The following is a 23,763-nucleotide window of genomic DNA, read 5'->3' on the forward strand; positions in this document are numbered from 1 at the left end:
GGCTCAAGCGGCAGCGCGCTCTCCTGGCACGCATGCGGCCCGGGTTCGATCCTCAGCACCACATACAAACAAAGATGTTGTGTCCGCCGAAAACTAAAATATAAATATTAAAAAAAAATTCTCTCTCTTTCTCTCTTAAAAAAAAAAAAAGATTGCCTTGGTTATCTGGGATTTAAAAAAAATAAAAAATAAAAAAATAAATCTAGTCTGTTAATTTCTAGTAAATTTTACTGGCAAGATTAGCCTGATGTATGGAGTATTTCTGTCATCTTATTTTGCTTTTGATTCTTTCTGTATTTCCTGTGCTCTTCCACTTTTTTGTTTTTCAGACTTTTTTTGGATTAACTATTATTCTTCTATTTCAGTTTCCACTTACTACTTTGAAAGTAAGTTTTACAATTTTATTCATTTAAGTTGTACTTAAAATTTTAACAGTCACATCTTTTAAAAACTAAAACCATCTAGTAGGTACCTTTATAGCAAATATAAGGATCTTAGAAAGCATGACTTGAAACAGTCTAGTCCCAACTTGCATATTATTATTATCCAATATTTAAGTTCTATTGTGTATTTTTCTCCAAATTTGTTAGTATTGATATTTTATGTTGTTTTTACTATTTTATGCAATAATGTTCCCGGTAAATATTTATAATTTTCTGGTTTTCCTTCTCTTCTGCATTGCAGAAATTTCTTCTGGAATATTTTTCCACTTTCTCTTGTTCAACTTTTAGAAGATTTTTTTTTTAAGTGATGTATCAAGATGCTATATTTTCTGAGTGTCTTTTTTGGTTGGTTAATTTTGCATTTAAAAAGATCTTTATTTTAGCTGGGCACAGTGGTACATGCCTGTAATCCCAGTGGCTGGGAAGGCTGAGAGGAGAATTGTGAGTTCAAAGCCAGGCTCAGCACTGGCAAGGAACTTAGTGACTCAGTGAGACCCTGTCTCTAAATAATATGCAAAATAGGACTAGGGATGTGGCTCAGTGATCGAGTGTCCCTAGTACCCCCTGCCAAAAAATTTAAAAAAAAAAAAAGATCTTTATTTTACCTTCATTATTCTGTGTGGCTTAGATAGGTCTATAATCCAGTTCAACATATACTTTCTCAGTATTTTTAACTTGTTCTCTGGCTTCCATTTTTGTAGTTGAGGTGTTTGCTGATATAAGTTTTCATCTCTCCTTTTGTGGTGAATTTTTTTTTTCCTGCCCTACTCTTTTCTTGAAAAATACTAGGAGGGGCAGTGTTCCAATCCCTCCACCTTCTGTGAGCCCAAGGCCACCTCTCTCATTTTTACTGGAACACCAAAACCTTCCACATAATCCTAGTTATCATTTCATCTTCACTCTGGGGCCCTGGAATCTTAGCTCTCATATCAGCTAAACTATGCATCTTGATGTTTGTCATAGTTAACTGTTTTTTTTTCATATTATTGGATGTGAAAGGCAAAAGCATATACAAAATGCAGACAGTGAATTTCCAAGAGGAAAGGTCATTCAAGACTCTCAAAAATCCAATGATTGCTCTTCCAAATTACTTATCTTCCCACTCATGAAAACAGCCTATTGAACTCTAGGATTACGAGGGAGCCCTGGAAAATGCTAGTGTGGCTAGGGCAATAAAATTTATAAGGAAAAGATACCATATTCTCCCTATATTCAGATGTGAAAACCAAGGAGGCTCCATTAGGTGGATGCTATGGTTTGCACACAGTTTATCCCTGGGAAACTAATGTTACATTTTAATCTCCCTGGTGTGGTAGAAAGAAAGAAAGTATAAAGTTAATTTGAATGGTGTTCAGAGTCAGGGCCTTTGGGAGGCAATCAGGTCTAGACAGCATCATCATAGTGGAACCCTACAATAGAATGGTAGCTTTATGAAAAGTGGGAGAAGGATGGGGTGCACCTTGGTGGTAGAGTGCTTTCCTAGCATGTGCAGGGTCCTGCATTCAATCTCCAGTACCAAAATAAATAAATAATAAGAGACAGAAAAGTCAGACAGTTCAGTGAGACCTCTCTGTCCCTTGTTGTGTGATATTCTACACTGCCTCAGAGTTCTAACAGAAAGAGGGCCATCCCAACATGCAGACTCTTGACCTTGGATCACATCTGTGAGCTAAAGTTTATTTATAAAAACTAAAGTCTGCCGCAGTCTGGCTGGGCACAATTCAGGAGCCACTTGTCAAAAGAAACAAACTTTATTTTTAGAACCACACACGCCAAACCACACAGCTCCTCAGGAAAAACCTTCAGAGCCCAACTGCCACCACCGGCTTCCCACAAGCCTCTCAACCTCCCCCACTCCTCCTGCTCTTGAGGCTGATTGGCTGGGTTGCCATGCACAGAGCCAAAAAAAGTCCCCCAATGAGCAGCTCCCTGATCTGAAAGGGCGGGGAAAAAGCCCAATGAGCGTGATCACCGCAGAGGAGCCAATCAGTTGGCAGCTAGAAGTTTGCTGGGGCCACTGTGAGCCAATCATCAGCTGGCAGCTGGAAGTTTGCTGGCAGCTGGAAGTTTGCTGGGGCCCCTTCGGCTGTGGCTCTCAACAAAAGTCTCATGTATTTTGTCATAGTAATGTAAAACAGACTAATACAGTAAGGTTTAAGGACAGAGCAAAGTGTGAATAGATGGAGGAGTAATACTAATAGTAGCATTGTTCAGGAATGAAAAAAAAAATTGTTCAAGTAACAAGCAGTAGAATAACTTTTCAGCCAGAGGAGGTTTCTTAGCTGAACAGTAGAGGCAAGGGATATTTCAGCTAATTGGTGAAGTCATATGTGTGATTTCTAGGTAGACAGGGGTGAGGAAGGTACTCAGGGATTAGCCAGGCTGTCTCCAGCCTAGAAGGATGAGATTACAGGACAAGAGAAGGAAACTGTTTCATGTCTCCACAGAAGTAAAATATATATATATATATATATATATATATATATTTTTTAAATATATATATATATATAAATATATATATATATATTTTTTTTGTTGTTGTTGTTGTTGTTGTTGTTGTTGTTGTTGAGACTGGGACACAGGGGTTGTGTATAAAGGTGGAACAAAGCAAAGATACCACTAGGATAGTCAAGCAAAGTCCTAAACCTGGAGAGCTGTATATGTCTGAGTTTAATTTTGGACTTTATACAATACAGTTATCACACAACAGATAGAACATTTCTTCCAAAAAATAAGTTTTTTTTCTTGAAATAATTTATGTGCCATTAAATAGATAATCCTAAGATAACAATGAAAATATTGTATTCTTGGTTTATGCAGTATGCAACCTGCATAACTGTATGCCAGAGTCATCAACTTGGAAGCTGCTGAAAAATTTGGAGCTGTATGACTTTGCAGGTATTTGGGTGTCATTATTCTAATAATGAATTAAGAACTTTAAGAATGAAGGCCAAGAGATAATTTAGAAAAAGCATTGTGTTAGTCCTAGTGAGAGATGCTGAATGCATGAACTAAAGTAGGAATGGCAAGAATAAGTGGACAAAAGTAAATGTCAAGGGACAGAATTGGTAGGACATTATCATTTGGATATAGGCAATGAAGAAAAGATACACCTAAATTTTTTGTGTGGTCATTTAGGTAAATGGGAAAATATGTATTAATATAACATATTCATCAATACCCAAGGAAGATGTTTTTGGAGAATAGGGTAGGGAAATTGTCCACTGTGTGTTTAAGATACCGGTGAGATATCAGGTTGAAATAAATACAGGCAAGAAAGTGAATAGAAATTGTGTAGCTATATCTGAGTTCCAGAGAGAGATCTAGAATGATGTGATGGCATATAAGTGACTTAAGAACATGAGAAAATCCAGAAACAATGTGATCAAGCTCCAACTTTGGAGAACAGCAGTATTTAACAATGTGGAAAAGAAAACCAGAACAACAAAGGAAATAAAGAAGAGGTGTTCTGAGAAGTGGAAAAACTTAGGAAAAAAATGGTATCTGAAAACCAAGAAAGGAACAAATTTTAAGGGAAAAAAACAACCAGGGACCAGCTGCTGGCCCCATCCTGATGCCTGATCTAGAAAGAACTTGGAAGGCAAGGATTGGGCCAGCAACCCAGGCCAATCCAGCTCGATGCTCCTAGTAGCTAACCACCATAGCCCACCTCATGATGAATGGTGACCAGCTGGTAAGGAATAGACAAGCCAGACCTGCCAGAGGACAACCTGGCCTATAAGGAAAGACACTGATGCTGGCAGTATTAAAACTTCCATCCTCAGGCCCTGACTGGCCACTGGCCCTGGACAGCTGAATAATGGTCAAGGCTTAGAGGGCGGAATTCTTAGTCAGCCTGCCCCCAGTGTCAGGGGTCAATCCACTCTACCCAGGACCATCAACAGGTACTCAAAGCAAGCAAGCAAGGTAAGGACTGAACTACTGGACCTTGCAACTGGGACGTGAATTTCCTCAGGGCAAATTCAGTGTCCTAGTGGTGTTTTGCTCCATAGTGGGGACACAATCAAAGGCAAAAGCCTTATAGAGAAGAAACTTACCTCCGTCTAGAAGAGGAAATGAAGTGAGCACAGACAGAATTAGGTTTACAGGTAGGAGTGAGAAGCTGTGTGAGTCAAGGAGAACCCCATCACAGAGCAGTAGGAGGCAACTCACCAGCAAGGACAGGGAGAGCAGAGGGACTAAGGGGAAGTTTAAGAGGAAGAGTAAATATCTAGAGCTAGCTGTTTGAGGAATGGTGCAGAGAGTTAATCAAGGACACTTTTAAAAAGGAATCTAGAGCAAGGCATTAGCTAAAGTTAAAACTGTACTTTTATAAACAACTGATCAATACCAAATTTTTCAGTTTTCAGTTATCCTGGTAAAGGAAGGGATCATTGTTATCAACATAGATATTATACAGAAAAGAAAAGATAGATAGGACAAAGACTTAATCTAGCAAACCTAGAAGACTTTCAATATCTATGTTCAAAATGAATTTATCATCCTCAGCCAAACACATCTCTTCTAGATCCTGAATTCCCTATTTTAGTGGATGGCTCCATAGCCTGTCTGAAATAAGGTCATCCTAGACTCCAGCTTCTTTCCCCTATGCCTTCACATTCAATCTGATCCATTCTGTTTCCTTAATAGCACACCTGCCCTTTGACTCTCTGTGCATTTGCACAGCAGCTCCTTCTGCAGTGAACCATCTAGCCCTCCATTTTACATGATTCCCCCTCATCTTTTGTAACTTAGTTCATACATCACTCCCTCATGAAAGCCTTCCCTCACATCCCTTTTCCTCTCATCTTCAGAGAAGAGCATCCTGGCCATATCTCTTTGAAAACACTTTACTGTAATTGTCTATTCTCCCACTTTGCCCATAAAGCTAAGTTCCTTGCCAGCAAGATTATGTCTTTTATTTTGAGCAACCAGTATCTAGCACAGAAATGTTTGTTGAATTAATGAATAATTCTAAATTATAGCACTGAAGTACAAAATAAAAGACTAGCATTTGAGAGTAATTGTCTGCTGTTGGTCAAAATGGCAGGAGGCAATTCACAAAGGAGTGCATCATGATGTAGAAGAAATGGTATTCAAGGAGAATTATCATGGATTAAAGCAACATTTCTGTGAGTCTTAGGTCTATTATGACATATGCATGGTTGTATTTAAGAATGATAATACTACCTCTCCAGTGGATAGTGGCCACTATCTGCCCAATAAAAAGACAAATATCACCTTCATCAACAGCACCCCAGCCATTGTGTGAGGAAGAAGCAGTGATTGAAGAAGTGCTTCTTCATCTCTGGAGCTTTGGGGCAAGCTTCCCCATGTCTTCATGAGACAGATAAATGACACAAGTTTCCAAGTAATGATTTAGGACCTCCTAGAACTCAAAAGTAATTTTAGGATATTTGTGTTAAAGAAATAAAATCCTGTCTCATATTCTTACTCCAACTGACCCATCCCTTTGTTATGAAGAAAAACACCAAAAAAGAAAAGAAATCCAAATATCAGCTATGAGTGTTCATGTGATAACAGCATCTATTCTCATACAAGTAATGACTGCCCCAAGTCCTCTCATGCTTAGCATGTGACTCTGAGGCCACAAACCTTCCTCTTAGAATGATATGTAAGCTGATTTATTCCGTGTGAATTTCTAAGAAAGTTGTTCCCTAATTATTACAAATTCTTCTTTATATTAACAACACTGTCTTGTAATCAGAGCATCGAAACATTCAATACTTGTTTTTTTTTACCAGCAAAATATTGCCATTGTGCTAAAATAATTAATGGAACAATTTCCTTGAATAACATCTTTAACCTCTCTTAACAGTTCCTCATCTGTAAAATGAGGATGAAAATCCCTGCATCCTGGGATGGCTATAAAGATTATAGCTAGTGTTTATGTGTACAAAAGCAACTACTGCCATGCTTGGCCCAGACTCTGCTAATCACAAGAAGTCTCTACTTTCTATTTTCTATCATTTTTTTTATCCAATTTGATGTTTTTGGTGCAGATATCTGAAATTTAGTTTTGTTCATTTTTGTGAAAATACAGATAATAAACAAAAATATGTATCATTCACATGTATATTCATATGTGTTGGGGGGAGTATAGGTATGTCCCTCAAATATGAATTTTTCTGTGTACTTATTTGGGGTCATCTCCATGAACAGATTTCAACTGAACTCAATAAAGTTAATAATTTGAATGATTAATTTTACAAATGAAAAGGAAATGTCTATTCTTTGAAAGCTAAAAATATGCTGTATGGGGCTGGGGTTGTGGCTCAGTGGCAGAGCGCTTGCCTCGTACATGTGAGGCGCTGGGTTCGATCCTCAGCACCACATAAAAATGAATAAACAAAATAAAGATATTGCATCCATCTATAACTAAAAATATTTTAAAATATGCTGTAAAGAAGACATTCTCTTATGGCTATATTTAGTTGGAATCAGACCTAACAGATAAATAGAGGCATTTTATTACATATGCTCTATATTTTAGCCATTTAATTATATTTTTCTAGGAACCACTCTTGGGATTTCTCTATTCTCAAACTAGATAAGGTATTCATATATAAAAGGTAAGACAAAAAAATTATGATCCCTATATTCTCAATTTAAAATTGAATTTTCAAAGCATTCCAATTTAATTTCCCTTGCTTAAGCAATAATTCACACATATAAGTGGAGGATAATTTAATTGAAAATTCATGATCCAAATACAAACTGTGCATAAAGGATTAACTTAGCAGGCCTGAGTCTGCTGTCCTTAGAAAGCCTTATGCTCAAGTTTGGCCCTTAACTGGCATCCAGGAACTTAAGATTTTGAGAGTTCCCACTATTCCCTGACTGACAAACTATGTGTAAATTGTTTGTATAAATAAACAACATGGCTTATGCTGAACATCCACTTTCCTTCGGGTAGCTGGAATTTTGATATGTGTAAGGCATTGGGTGTCTATGTGAGCTTCCTCAGTAGAGAAGATTTTGCATATGGGATAAAAATTCACCACTTTTTTTTCTTATTTGTTTTTTATATTGTAACTTACTAGGACATTTGAAAACCCTTACCAGGTAACTGCCAATTTATCAATTTTAGTTTCTTAGAAACCAATTTCTCTTTAGAGAATGATACTCAAGTATAAGCATTTTAATTTCAAAATGGAATATATTAATTAGTTTAAAAATAGCTTATCTTTAGTTTTGAAAACTATCTATCTATCTATATATATATATATATATATATATATATATATATATATATAAATCAAACTCTACTTAAGTTACTTAAGTTCTGAACTCCTTAAACTATTTTCAAGTACTTCCCAATAAGTATCTCCAAAGGTAGAAAACTTACATTTTTTTGCAGTGTGGGCATTTTGCCAGAGTGTTGAACCTCAGTTCCATCCACTGTAAAATAAATAAAGAGGAATTGAAAAAAAAAAAAAAACAGCTGGAAACCATCCAATCTGATAAAATGCTTCTTTTAGTTTAAATGTCATCAGGGACGACAGCAGAAGCGATTGCCTTCTCATGGTTACATGAGTTTTTTCCTCCAACACTTCTCTCCTGCCCTCAAAATACAGTTTGGGATCTCCTTCTGAAACAGTTCCCATGACTTTTCCAAGGCTCTGACGCAATCTAGATTAGTTTTACAATGAAAACTGAATGTAATGAGGTAGTTAGGGTCATCTCCTTGCTCTTCACATTTCAGTTCACTTCCAGGGTATTTCATAGACCTTCCAAGTTGTTTTTCCTTTGGTCTTGAAAATCAGACTACAGGAAAAGAGTTAGATTTATTACTATAATGCAACTATTTATTCTAGTTATGTGAATAGCCACAAAATACATAAACCACACAAACGAGATACTGGCCAACTGAAACCAAAAAACTACTTCTCCTTTGTCATTGTTTGCACCATGCAAAAAAAAAAACACAGTACTTCTTGGTACACTTTTCTTGTTTTCTTTCCTATAAATGTAGGTGATAGAATGTACTATCTTCTTCATAGGAATATTATTCAGGTATTCAAAATGCCTTCCTGATAGTAGGTTAAAGTCTTTCAAAAAATATGCAATGAAAATTTAAATCTTTGCCCCATAATATGGATTTTTAAAGTGATTTCCTAATGTGCTGTGGGTGTGGCTCATGGTGGAGCATAAGCTGAACATGTGCAAGGTCCTCAGTTCACTCTGCCGCACTCTATGTGACCCCCTCCATTCAAAAATGGCTTTTAACTTTCCACCTTGTTTATTTTTCTATATACCTTCTAGAAAAGATACGAGTATTATTTCTTTTATAGTTTTAGGGGAATTTCTTTAAGTACTTTAGTAGTTCATCATCAAACAACTTTTCCTCTATCAAAATTAATTTTATATAAGACTCTAGGTCATCAATTTTTCTTTCTAGAAGATTCAAATTGTAGGCAGCGAGGTTTCAAGAACTTATTCATATTTAAATGTTTTCCACACAATATAATTTTCAGAAAATATGTGAAACATGCTTTTTTCTAACAAATTTGGGTTTCTTGGACTCCTTCATCATTATGTCAAATATCATGAAATTTAATGAACTTTGATAATTTCTCTGTCACAATAGGAACATAGAGTCTTAAGACAGGGAAACTAGAAATAAAAATTCACATGACTGTTCATGTGAATTTTTTTACTTTCATTTATTTTTCAAGATTACTGTTTTTCAACATCTGAGAATATCAACCCAAGGCAACATCATCTTTGAAACAACAGCAAAACTTCCTCTCATTTACTTATACTTTGTAACAACTTGAATTATTTTGAAGTTACTTTTATCAGTAAAAGTTCTAGAAGTAATGTGCTGAACAGATTTACGTAGATTTTTACAGAAATCGGAACAGAACATTTGGTAGTAGAAGGATATAGAAATATTAAGTGCTCTTTTATATTTCCGTACGTTTAGCATAGTTGCTGAATTTGTAATGTCCTTTTAGATATAACCTATAAGTAACAAATTTCAGTTTTTCATAGTTAAAAGAAGCAAAAAGGATTGAAGAGGCATCTGCAAAACCCTGGGTCAAGAGTAACTCAGAATCCACACATTAGATTTTATTGTTATCTACAAGTACTCCCTTAAATGTCGCAAACTAAGAACAGAAAGGCATTCATTATTAAAAATGATTTTGTCATAATCTACTCAACTCAATTCAAATAACTGCTTTTGAAAAGAAGTTGACTTATGACTGTTCCTCTATTTAAAACATTGTTTCTTACACTTAGAATTTTGTTCCCAAAACTTGCAGTTTCAATAAACAAACAAAACTCATTTCTGTCAAGAAAGATCAAGAGCAATTTCCCTCAATCACAATCATTTCTAGAAGTCTTCCCATATTTTACTTATTTCTAAAAACCAATGTATTTAATAGACAAACTTAGTTTCCAAATATATATTTATTTAAACTTATCTTAGAAGGCTCAAAAAATATATATTACCTAAAATTAATAATTCAATAGTACCCTACTGGAATATATTTTTAATGGATATAACAGACAATGGTTAACATTGACTCTGAAATATATGTACATTAAAGTTATTGTCTTGCTGGGAATGGTGGTGCACACCATAATCCCAGCAGCTCGGGAGGCTGAGGCAGAAGGATCAATAGTTCAAAGCCAGCCTCAGCAAAAGCGATCTGCTAAGCAACTCAGTGAGATCCTATCTCTAAATAAAATACAAACAGAGCTTCCAATCACTCCTGCAAGGTAGGCGGGCCTGCGACCCACCGGCAGAAGAGGAGCAGCGGCCTGCTGAGAGGCAGAGCCGCCCCCTCCCCCCCGCGCCTGCAAGGTAGACGGAACTGTGACCACCATCAGAACAGGCCAGACCTGCAAACGAGAGACAGAACAGGCCCAGTGGCCTGAGGAAGGGTAGAGCCGCCCCCCCCCCCGCGCCTGCAAGGTAGGCGGACCTGCGACCCACTGGCAGTACAGCCCCAGAGGCCTGCAGAGGGGCAGTGCCGCTGCCTGCGCCTGCAAAGTAGACAGAACTGCGACCACCGACAGAACAAGCCTAGCGGCCCGCAGAGGGACAGAGCCGCTGCCCGCGCCTGCAAGGTACGCGGACCTGCTACCGATCGGCAGAGCAGGCCCAGCGGCCTGCCGGCGTGGTAGGCACATTGCCCCAATTGAAGGAGGGGCAGAGCCGCCGCCCGCGCCTTCGAGGGAGACTTTGCAACTATACAAGACCAATATAAATATATAGGGGGAAAATTCAATAGCACAACAGTTTCACCAAGTAGAAAGGAACGCGAACAGTATGAAGAGACAAGGAAAGAAAGGACCACAAGCATTGCAGGTCAACTCAACGTTAGAAGAGGTAATAGCTGCAGCAGATGGAATGTCAGATAAAGAATTCAGGATATACATGCTTCAGATGATCTGGAGTCTCAAGGAAGACATCACACAGCAAAATCAGACAATGGAAGATCACTTCCACAATGAATTACATAAACAAATCCAAGAAGCAAAAGATCAACTACACAGGGAAATAGAGGTTATAAAAAACAAACAAACAGAAATCCTAGAAATGCAGGAAGCAATAAGCCAACTTAAAAACTCAATTGAGAATACTACCAGCAGAGTAGAACACTTAGAAGACAGAACATCAGACAATGAAGATAAAGTATTTCAACTTGAAAAGAACATAGACAGCTCAGCAAGACTGTTAAGAAACCATGAGCAGAACATCCAAGAAATATGGGATAACATCAAGAGACCAAATTTAAGAGTCATTGGGATACAGGAAGGGACAGAGTTTCAAACCAAAGGAATGAGCAATCTATTCAATGAAATAATACGAGAAAACTTCCCAGACTTGAAGAATGAGACAGAACCCCAAATCCTAGAAGCCTACAGGACGCCGAATGTGCAAAATCATAAGAGACCCACACCTAGACACATTATAATGAAGATGCCCAACATACAGAATAAGGAGAGAATTTTAAAAGCTACAAGAGAAAGGAAGCAGATCACATTTAGGGGTAAGCCAATCAGGATAACAGCTGATCTTTCAACACAGACTCTGAAAGCTAGAAGATCCTGGAATAACATATTTCAAACACTGAAAGAAAATGGGTTCCAACCAAGAATTGTGTTTCCAGCGAAATTAAGCTTCAGGATGGAAGATGAAATTAAAACCTTCCACGATAAACAAAAGTTAAAAGAATTTGCAGCTAGAAAACTATCTCTTCTAAACATCCTTGGCAAAACATTACAGGAAGAGGAAATGGAAAATAACAATGAAAACCAACAGTGGGAGGTAGGACACTAAAGGGGGGAAAATAATCAAAGAGGAAAACAAACCATGTTTAGTAACATAAATAAACAAATATGGCTGGAAGAACAACCCATATCTCAATAATAACCCTAAATGTTAATGGCTTAAACTCACCAATCAAGAGACACAAGACCCAACAATATGCTGCCTACAGGAGACGCATTTGATAGGAAAAGACATACATAGGCTGAAGGTGAAAGGTTGGGAAAAATCATATCACTCATATGGACTTCGGAAACAAGCAGGAGTATCCATACTCATATCAAATAAAATAGATTTCAAGCCAAAGTTAATCAAAAGGGATAAAGAGGGACACTACATACTGCTCAAGGGAACCATAAACCAACAAGACATAACAATCATAAATATATATGCCCCAAACAATGGTGCAGCTATGTTCATCAAACAAACTCTTCTCAAGTTCAAGAGTCTAATAGACCACCATACAATAATCATGGGAGACTTCAACACACCTCTATCACCACTGGACAGATCTTCCAAACAAAAGTTGAATAAGGAAACTATAGAACTCAATAACACAATTAATAACCTAGACTTAATTGACATATATAGAATATACCAACCAACATCAAGCAGTTACACTTTTTTCTCAGCAGCACATGGATCCTTCTCAAAAATAGACCATATATTATGTCACAGGGAAACTCTTAGACAATATAAAGGAGTAGAGATAATACCATGCATCCTATCTGATCATAATGGAATGGAACTGAAAATCAACGATAAAAGAAGGAAGGAAAAAGAATACATCACTTGGAGAATGAACAATAGGTTACTGAATGATCAATGAGTTATAGAGGACATCAAGGAAGAAATTAAAAAATTCTTAGAGATTAATGAAAACACAGACACAACATATCGGAATCTATGGGACACATTGAAAGCAGTTCTAAGAGGAAAATTCATTGCTTGGAGTTCATTCCTTAAAAAAAGAAAAAAACAAATAAATGATCTCATACTTCATCTCAAAATCCTAGAAAAAGAAGAGCAAAACAACAGCAAAAGAAGTAGAAGGCAAGAAATAATTAAAATCAGAGCTGAAATTAATGAAATCGAAACAAAAGAAACAATTGAAAAAATTGACAAAACTAAAAGTTGGTTCTTTGAAAAAATAAACAAAATCGACAGACCCTTAGCCATGCTAGCGAAGAGAAGAGAGAGAACTCAAATTACTAACATACGGGATGAAAGAGGCAATATCACAACAGACACTTCAGAAATACAGAAGATAATCAAAAATTATTTTGAATCCTTATACTCCAATAAATTAGAAGATAGTGAAGGCATCGATAAATTTCTTAAGTCATATGATCTGCCCAGATTGAGTCAGGAGGATATAGACAACCTAAACAGACCAATATCAATTGAGGAAATAGAAGAAACCATCAAAAGACTACCAACTAAGAAAAGCCCAGGACCGGATGGGTATACAGCAGAGTTTTACAAAACCTTTAAAGAGGAACTAATACCAATACTTTTCAAGCTACTTCAGGAAATAGAAAAAGAGGGAGAACTTCCAAATTCATTCTACGAGGCCAACATCACCCTGATACCTAAACCAGACAAAGACACTTCAAAGAAAGAAAACTACAGACCAATATCTCTAATGAACCTAGATGCAAAAATCCTCAATAAAATTCTGGCCACGCGGATACAAAAACATATCAAAAAAATTGTGCACCATGATCAAGTAGGATTCATCCCTGGGATGCAAGGCTGGTTCAATATACGGAAATCAATAAATGTTATTCACCACATCAATAGACTTAAAAATAAGAACCATATGATCATCTCGATAGATGCGGAAAAAGCATTCGACAAAGTACAGCATCCCTTTATGTTCAAAACTCTAGAAAAACTAGGGATAACAGGAACATACCTCAATATTGTAAAAGCAATCTATGCTAAGCCTCAGGAAAGCATCATTCTGAATGGAGAAAAACTGAAGGCATTCCCTCTAAAATCTGGAACAAGACAGGGATGCCCTCTCTCACCACTTCTGTTCAACATAGTTCTCGAAACACTGGACAGAGCAATTAGACAGACCAAAGAAATTAAAGGCATCAAAATAGGAAAAGAAGAACTTAAATTATCACTATTTGCAGATGACATGATTCTATACCTAGCAGACCCAAAAGGGTCTACAAAGAAACTATTAGAGCTAATAAATGAATTCAGCAAAGTGGCAGGATATAAAATCAACACGCATAAATCAAAGGCATTCCTGTATATCAGCGACAAATCCTCTGAAATGGAAATGAGGACAACCACTCCATTTACAATATCTTCAAAAAAAATAAAATACTTGGGAATCAACCTAACAAAAGAGGTGAAAGACTTATACAATGAAAACTACAGAACCCTAAAGAGAGAAATAGAAGAAGATCTTAGAAGATGGAAAAATATACCCTGTTCATGGATAGGCAGAACTAACATCATCAAAATGGCGATATTACCAACAGTTCTCTATAGGTTTAATGCAATGCCAATCAAAATCCCAACGGCATTTCTTGTAGAAATAGAGAAAGCAATCATGAAATTCATATGGAAAAATAAAAGACCCAGAATAGCAAAAAACAATGCTAAGCAGGAAGTGTGAATCAGGCGGTATAGCGATACCAGACTTCAAACTATACTACAGAGCAATAGTAACAAAAACAGCATGGTACTGGTACCAAAACAGGCGGGTGGACCAATGGTACAGAATAGAGGACACAGAAACCAATCCACAAAAGTACAACTTTCTTATATTTGATAAAGGGGCTAAAAGCATGCAATGGAGGAAGGATAGCATCTTCAACAAATGGTGCTGGGAAAACTGGAAATCCATATGCAACAAAATGAAACTGAATCCCTTTCTCTCGCCATGCACAAAAGTTAATTCAAAATGGATCAAGGAGCTTGATATCAAATCAGAGACACGCCGTCTGATAGAAGAAAAAGTTGGCTACGATCTACATACTGTGGGGTCGGGCTCCAAATTCCTCAATAGGACACCCATAGCACAAAAGTTAATAACTAGAATCAACAAATGGGACTTACTCAAACTAAAAAGTTTTTTCTCAGCAAAAGATACAATAAGAGAGGTAAATAGAGAGCCTACATCCTGGGAACAAATCTTTACTCCTCACACTTCAGATAGAGCCCTAATATCCAGAGTATACAAAGAACTCAAAAAATTAGACAATAAGAGAACAAACAACCCAATCAACAAATGGGCCAAGGACCTGAACAGACACTTCTCAGAGGAGGACATACAATCAATCAACAAGTACATGAAAAAATGCTCACCATCTCTAGCAGTCAGAGAAATGCAAATCAAAACCACCCTAAGATACCATCTCACTCCAGTTAGATTGGCAGCCATTATGAAGTCAAACAACAACAAGTGCTGGCGAGGATGTGGGGAAAAGGGTACACTTGTACATTGCTGGTGGGACTGCAAATTGGTGCAGCCAATTTGGAAAGCAGTATGGAGATTTCTTGGAAAGCTGGGAATGGAGCCACCATTTGACCCAGCTATTCCCCTTCTCGGTCTATTCCCTAAAGACCTAAAAAGAGCATGCTACAGGGACACTGCTACATCGATGTTCATAGCAGCACAATTCACAATAGCTAGACTGTGGAACCAACCTAGATGCCCTTCAATGGATGAATGGATAAAAAAAAATGTGGCATTTATACACAATGGAGTATTACTCTGCATTAAAAAATGACAAAATCATAGAATTTACAGGGAAATGGATGGCATTAGAGCAGATTATGCTAAGTGAAGCTAGCCAATCCCTAAAAAACAAATGCCAAATGTCTTCTTTGATATAAGGAGAGTAACTAAGAACAGAGTAGGGACGAAGAGCATGAGAAGAAGATTAACATTAAACAGGGATGAGAGGTGGGAGGGAAAGGGAGAGAGAAGGGAAAGTGCATGGAAATGGAAGGACACCCTCAGGGTTATACAAAAGTACATACAAGAGGAAGTGAGGGGAAGGGGAAAAATAATATAAGGGGGACAAACGAATGTCAGTAGAGGGGGCAGAGAGAGAAGAGGGGAGGGGAGGGGAGGGGAGGGGAGGGGGAATAGTAGAGGATAGGAAAGGTAGCAGAATACAACAGACACTAGTATGGCAATATGTAAATCAATGGATGTGTAACTGATGTGATTCTGCAATCTGTATAGGGGGTAAAAATGGGAGCTCATAACCCACTTGAATCAAATTGTGAAATATGATATATCAAGAACTATGTAATGTTTTGAACAGCCAACAATAAAAAATTTAAAAAAAAAATAAAGTAATCTAAAGGAGAACCTTTTAAACAATAAAATATTTAGAATTCAAAAAATAAATAAATAAATAAATAAATAAATAAATAAAATACAAAATAGAGCTGGGGAAGTGGCTCAGTGGTTGAGTGTCCCTGAGTTCAAACCATGATAACCCCACCCCCTGTTACTTCTCTTGGCTCCTAGAATGCTGTCCCCTGGACTATCTATCACAATATATTAGAGGATCCTTCCCCAGAGAAATTCACCCCCACTCCAAAAAAAAAAAAAAAAAAAAAACCTAAACTGTACTCTTCGTTCCAGCCAGACTGTGCAATAAATTGTATGAACAGTGCAAAGTCCTTGTCAATTTAACTTTAGCTTTATAATATTGATGTATTAAAAGATTATAGGCTAAATAAAATACAAAATAGGGCTGAGGATGTGGCTTAGTGGTTGAGGCCCCCCCCCCCCGAGTTCAATCCCTGATGCCAAATAAATAAATAAATAAATAAATAAATAAATAAAGGCTAAATAGAAAAATGCTGTTGAAAACACAGCACATGCTATTATTTTATTTTAATACATGGGACAGTTCTTTTTGATGTCTCAGTATTTCAGAAATAGATTCCAATCAGTGACTTACTCTTAAATATAAGTGAAATATGAATAAGACTTCTATCATAAAAGGAAAACAAATAGAAAAAATGAAAACAGAGACAAGAATATGCAAAAATAATGCCTCAGAAAAATACAATTAATGTTTTCTAAAAAAAATGCCATAAAGAAGAGAATTCTACAAAAAAAAGGAGAAAAACAGAAAGGGATCAGAGAACAAGGCTTTTCAAAATTAAAAATTAAGTTAGATCATCTAAAATTAAAAGCTTTTCTTAAGTTTAGAAAAACTGAAGAATTTTAAATAATGTTAAAGAATTTTCCTAGTAAATTATCTAAGGAGTTCTAGAAAGGGAACAAATAAAATGGAGTGGGCTATAAAAGGCCTACTGAGGAGCCCAAGGACTCTCACTAAAGTACATCCTCATGGAATTTTGGGACAGTGAAGAAAATGAAAGAAGAGAACAGAAAATAAGAGAAAAAAAACCAGAAAGAAATAGGTCATATAGAAAGTATCAGGAGTCATAATACAGCCAATTTTCTCTTGAACAGTGGCATAAAACCTTCAACTTTCCAAGAGGAGAAATTGACAACCTTGAATTCTACATCTGGAAGAACCACAAAGGGATTGTGACATCAGATCAAAAACCATCTAAGAAATAAAAGGGTTAAAATTCATTTCTCTTCTCCTTCTTTTCTCAGAAAGTAAAGAGAGACTGTGCTCCACCACAATGAAGGAATAAGCCAAGAACAATCAGGACAGTGTGGGATCTAAACCAGAAAGGAGAAAGAGGAATTTTCAGGATGATGGTAAAGAATGACAGCTTAGTAGCAGGAAGCCTAAATAAAAGATTGCCTGACCCATTGGCCTATGTTAATGGGAAGTTTATAGTTTAATAAAAGAATTTGGGAAGAACTAATGATTTATATATGAAAAATTAAACAAATCCAAAGGGGAGGTTGCTGTAGGTATTCTGACAGTGGAAATGTACAGGGAAGCATTCCCCTGGTGAGCAAACTCTGGGGGATGAGGGGTTGGGGGGGTGTTACTGGTGCCCTGTTTCCCACACTTGGAATACCCAGCAGTTTCCCATTGAAACTATTAAGGTAACTATGCAGGTGCACTCTAGTTTCTATGGTGACGTCCTTGGAGAAAAAGGCTCTGTATTTGTATTAACCTGGACATCATCTCAGTTAGCTAGCACTCAGGGTTAAAGGAATACTAGTTAGAATGTAGTTATAGAATGTAGTTATGGTATCGATGAGCTACATAACTTTTGAGAAAAATAAACGCAGCTGCTGGGAGGAGCAGCCACTTCTCTTCTGCAGTGTGTGTGTGTGTGTGTGTGTGTGTGTGTGTGTTTGTGTATGTGTGCACACTTTTGTTTGCTTCTTTACAGGTTTCATTACAGGTTACAGTTATCTATAAATCCAAGAAAATGTTTATAGAGCCATATGAGAAAAATGTACCATATTACTTGACTAGGCTGTGAATGTAATTTACCTAATCATAAAAAAGCAAACACTAAGTAATATTATAACTTGACTGGGAATATGGAAACAGGTAAAGGAAGAAGAAAGGGAGGGTGGTATGAGGGCTAAATTCTACAACTTTACCTGTTTACATAATGTCTAAAATTGCTTAATCAAAAAGAAAAAGGATGCTCAAACAATGCAAACACATGGAAATATTAGCAGAACAGCTGGAAGAGTTGAAAGTACCTGGGGGATGAAAACTAGAGGTCAGCCAGATTAGGAGGCTGCAGTCCGATGTGACATTTAGAATTGTGCATATGAATTACCTTAATAAAAGCAAAAATTTGAAGAAGGGAAAAAAACCAAATCACCCACTCTTTTCTCAACTCACTTGTTCCTTAATGACAACAGGTCTTTTTTTAATATATTTTTTTATTGGTTGTTCAAAACATTACAATGTTCTTGACATATCATATTTCATACATTTGATTCAAGTGGTTATGAACTCCCATTCTTACCACGTATACAGATGGCAGATTCACATTGGTTACACATCCACATTTATACATACTGCCACATTAGTGTCTGTTGTATTTTGCTGCCATCTTGTTTATACCCTGGAAGGGACCTTTAATACTGAGGTTCTATTTTGTCTCCAATAAAGATTGGACAACAAAAGAAAACCTGTTCTTTTTCTTCCTGATTAGGTAGGTCACTATGAAGTTAACTTTTTTAACATCAAACTTGAAATTAGAAGTAGTAAAACAATAAATTTCAATAACTATGGCTCATATGAAATTACTTATATTTTCTTATTTTTTATCCAAAAAATCATTAGCAGAATTCATATCTGTAATTTACAATGAGATAATTATCCATTTTTATCTTTTTGTCAAGCTAGCAAAACTTGACCAAAATCTGTAGTGCTAATTGCTTAATTTTCCTGAGATGTCAATTTATCACTTGTAAAATTGCAGCAAGATTACTATCTTATAGAAATCCTATATGGGTACCAAAGTTAATTTTTAAAATCTGATAAATTATAAGAACTGTTCTTGAATCTAGAAGCCATGAAGCAGAGCTACTGCATGAGATTGTGCACTCTGTGTTCTGCCAAGTAGGTGGGAGGAGAGCTAAGATTCTTTTGCTCACCATGTCAAAATAATCACAGATTTAAAAAACAAAACAAAACAAAAAGATACCATAGCGTTAAACCTGGAGAGGGCACTGTTTTTCTTATTGACTTATCCAGAGAAGCCCCTCTTCTTTTGCGATTAGACCAATCAGAGCATGGATCTTTTGTCTAATTCACAAAAGATGCTGTATATCCTAGCTGTGCCTTTGATCATCTTTCTAAATAAGGCTCTTTTTTATTTTGATCAATTTGCTCATGGGCAAACAAACTCTAAGTCTATGAGCAGTTGTAAAATCTATAAGATCATGACCCGCTATTTACAGATTGATGCCCTCTGACAAATGTCCGATTACTTACCAGGAATGTGTTTCCACAATGTCCACACACCACCCTTGTTCCTTCCGGCTGGATTGGCAATGCAGGCTGAGCTGGCTGCTCTTCAGAAATAAGCATTACTGGGCCAAGATTAATTATGCGTCTACTGTGGAATAAAAAAAGGTAAGTAAGTATTTCACTATCCTATAAATGGGCTAAGGGTTCAACCTACAATATACAGCCAAAAATATGGAATATTATCAGTGAAAATATACTTCTTTTGTAAATTAATGTCCAGTTTTAGAGCCAAAATCACAGAAAGTAGCAATAGTCACAAAAGTAAAAAAAAAAAAAAGTCTTTTCATGCTTGGAATAGAAACCATGTTATTGCACAGATTCAAATCAATGATCTTGGGAACAATTTAACTGCCATTTCCAAGATTTTATGTTTAAATCAGAGTACAGTTCTTATTCTAGAAGACAAATTAAGTTTTGTAGAAAACTGAGTAAGTTATATTCTACATCAACAAAAATTTGTATGTCGTAAAAGTATCGAAGTGCTAAGTTACAACTAAACTTCCCTGAGCAATCCAGTATTCTTTGATGCCTGTTTAATCAGAGATGAAAAGAAAGCAAAATGAGAGCCACTTTTCCTTTCTATTTTTCAGACTGTCATCAGATGGGCCTGTAATGATTCATGCAATGATCAAAGAATCAGAAATCACAGAAAAAACAGGTTAAAGTCTCTGTGTGAGTATGTGTGTGCATGTGTGTGTGTGTGTGTACCTATGTCTATATCTATATCTGTATCTAAGCATATCCATAATGGCATTTGGCAAAAGCAAATAATTCCAGAATTTATTATATATATTGTGCTCATCAGAAAGTAATGTAGCATACAATGAGATATATATAATAACAACCAATACATTTCTGGGTTAAAATTGACCACATCAAAGGTAAACCAACTGGTTCTTTTTAAATAGGTTCAATGAGCCATTGGTTTGTTATAGTGCATTAAATACTTGCATACAAAGAAATCATTCATTGCTCACTCAAAAATATTATATCCTACAAATACCTATGACCATGAAGTTCTAAGCATGTCATTTCATTAACAAAAAGCAAACAACAACAACAAAGTACTAATCTAGATGCTATAATCAGCTTAAGGGCAAATACTGTCTAGAACAAAGCCTGGCATATAATGAGCCTTTAATAAATAGTTGTTGAATGAACAAATGAATGAATCTTTATCTCTTACCAGTTGGGTCTCGGACATCCTATTCGCCGAGATGTGTCCTTACAAATGAGGAGACAATTACAAGGGCATCTAACATATTTCTTCCCTGTCGGGGGGTTTTTGATTGGCTACATAAGGGAAGAAAATGCAAACACAGCAAATTAACCAAGATACAGATTGTCAAAGCTTGTTTGTGTTTAATAAGGAAATGATTCCTTTAAAACTAAAGCTCCCCAAAGTGCTACCAAAGTACCTAATAAAAGGTGCACTGCAAGTGGTTCAAATAGCACACATGTTGGCAAGCACTCTATGATATTTTGGGAGCTGGTAGAGATTAATTTTTAAGGGAATATTTCAAAATGAGTTTGTACTGACTTTTTAATATACGAGGAATATTTATCACACACCAAGAGTTGTTTTCCCTTTAAATTTCACAAGACAAGGTTATCTCTCTTTCTCTCTCTGGCCAGGTGCAAGTATTCATAGAAGATTCCTGCCCCTGTCCAGGAAAAGCAAGCTCAGTAAGAACAATGGGAAAAGTGGAGTTCAGAACACATTTGAACTTTTCTCAAACTTCATTCAATAGAATATAAATGATTAATTTTATGACATAACTTTTTAAAAAATCTTGTAATTGCTCTTAATACTAGCATTTAAAAAAAAACTTTGGAGTAAACTTAAAAATGAGAATAAATAACATCAAAGGAAATATCACTTGCAATAACTTAAGCTTGTTGAACTAAATAATCTATGAACGGAACAGAACATCACTCCTGTAACATTCCTGCCAAAAAAGTATGACCTGAAGCTAATCATGTGGAAACATCAGACAAACCCAAAACTGAGAGACATTCTACAAAATATCTTGCCTGTAATGTTAGAAAAATAAAAGATGAAGAAAGAACAAGTTTCAGATAAAAGGACAGTAAAGAGATATGACAACCTAATACAACAAGCGATTCTGGTTTGATTCCTGGAGTAGAATATTTTTTTTTCCTCCATAGAGGACTAACAAGACAATCAGGAAAACATGAATTAGGTCAAAAGATTAGATAATATATTGTATCTATATTAATTTCTTACATTTGATTATTTTTCTGTGATTATTTAAATTAATTCCCTTGGTTTTAGAAAATCTAGACTAGAAAAAAATACTTAGGAAAAGCTAATGTAATATAATGCTAATATTTGGGGAGTTTGTAATTAAGAGACACACGGGAATTTATCATCTACCTACAGATGGCTCCTGAATTTCAAGAGTTCTACTTAATAATTTTTCAGTGGTGTGACAGTGATGTGCATTGGGTAGAAATCATATTTAGAGATTTGAATTTTGATCTTTTTCTGGGCTAGAGATATGTAGCATGATATTTCAAGATGCTGGGAAGAGGCAATGAGCTGCAGCTCCCAATCAGTCAGGCAATCTCAAAGAGAAACAATCTACATTGTACAGTGGACTGTGCAGCTGACCTGGGATGTTTGGTAGGGTAGGTATATTAATACATTTTCAATTGACCATATGTTCAATTTACAAAGGGCTAACTAATACAAAATCCCATTGGAAGTTGAGGTTATATTCAGTATTATTACAAAAATAATACATACTATCATTTTTAACTATTTAAACTTTTTATGTGTAATATTTTTTAAAAAGATGTAAAAATTTTAAAGTAAATAACCTTGATAAAAATATATGAAAGTTAATAAGCCACCTATGATTTACTAAAGTGTAGATGTAGATAACTAACTCCAAATATCTCAAATTCACAAACATCCAGAATGTATACCTATAATTTCTGAAGTATTGAGAAAAAATAGAATAGAAGAATTAATTTGTGTATATCCAAAATTTGCCATTAAGAAACTGCTTGACAAAGGACAGGATTTTTAAAAAATATCTTCTTCCTATCTCACTTCTAGACTTCAATTCCTTCACTCATGACACCAAGTAACTGAACTAGAAGATTTCAAGCACTAGTGCTCAGTGCTAGCCTATGCCATGTCATGTTCAGTCTTCAGTGAAGAAGAAAAAACAAAAAAACATGTCCTTATGTACAAGTTTAAAGATTCTTACTTAGCAAAATAGATTTACAGGTACCAGGCACTGTGTTAGGCTTTTAACCCCTGCATCCCAACAGCAAGCCTATAATGCAGGAATTGCTATTAATAATGAGAAACCATAGTTTAGAGAAGTAACGTCTCCAAAGAAATAGAGTTACTAAATGACAGAGCAAGGACTCAAACCTCAGGCCTCAGCCTCTGAATCTCAGTCTCTCCATCAGTTACACAGTCATCTAGTGCCACTTTTTCTCCGGGACATCTCAGATTTTCCATTAACTTGTACTAGAAATCATTTCTCCCTTAACCTTTAATTCTGTATTTCTCCAAGTATTGCTAGCACATGTGTGCACACACATAACACACACATGTGCTCATTACTTCCCAATTCAGTCTGTTGAAAACGGACATCTATTATTAACCTTAGATTTCTTTCTCTCTTTTTTTCTTTTCTGTTTTTTAATTGGCATAGGTGTATCAGGTTTCTATCAGAGTGGCTGCCATTAAAGAGGACAGATATACTGATACCCCGTTTTAGGTGACATGAGGAGAATGAATCACAGTGAAACTCAATGGGGCACAGAGAATAATATATATAAGGGACCATTGGACCATAGCCCATTATATTTGTGTTTTCAACCTAGAACATCTCCAAAGAAGCTCCTAATCTCCTAATACTTCTTCATTTAAAATTTAAGATCAAGTCACATTTTAAATATTAGCAAGTTTATACTAAGATACTGCTCAAGGTCTTTTTTTTTTTTTCTTTTTCCTCTTCTGTAATGTTACTGGTACCAAACAAGGCAATCTGATTAAATACTATTCACTCTCCCTGGAATCTTCACAATTGTACTTTACTCCACAGGAGGCAAT

At 36.1% G+C, this 23,763-nt stretch overlaps 1 protein-coding gene across 1 annotated transcript in view; it reads right to left on the reverse strand.

The window, feature by feature from the left end:
* Pip4p2 (phosphatidylinositol-4,5-bisphosphate 4-phosphatase 2) overlaps positions 1–23,763 on the reverse strand; it is a 61,985-nt gene that overhangs the window by 7,929 nt on the left and 30,293 nt on the right. Inside the window, exons 3-5 of the mRNA XM_046465006.2 lie at positions 20,854–20,960; positions 19,632–19,755; positions 7,813–7,865 (exon numbers count right to left, since the gene is read on the reverse strand). Of these exons, the coding sequence (XP_046320962.1) occupies positions 7,813–7,865; positions 19,632–19,755; positions 20,854–20,960 (284 nt within the window). The remainder of the gene's footprint in view (positions 1–7,812; positions 7,866–19,631; positions 19,756–20,853; positions 20,961–23,763) is intronic.

This window comes from Marmota monax, unplaced genomic scaffold (genome assembly GCF_021218885.2).
Source record: "Marmota monax isolate L192 unplaced genomic scaffold, Marmota_monax_Labrador192_F-V1.1 WCK01_AAM20220418_F8-fsc00003, whole genome shotgun sequence".
Classification (NCBI taxonomy): domain Eukaryota; kingdom Metazoa; phylum Chordata; class Mammalia; order Rodentia; family Sciuridae; genus Marmota; species Marmota monax.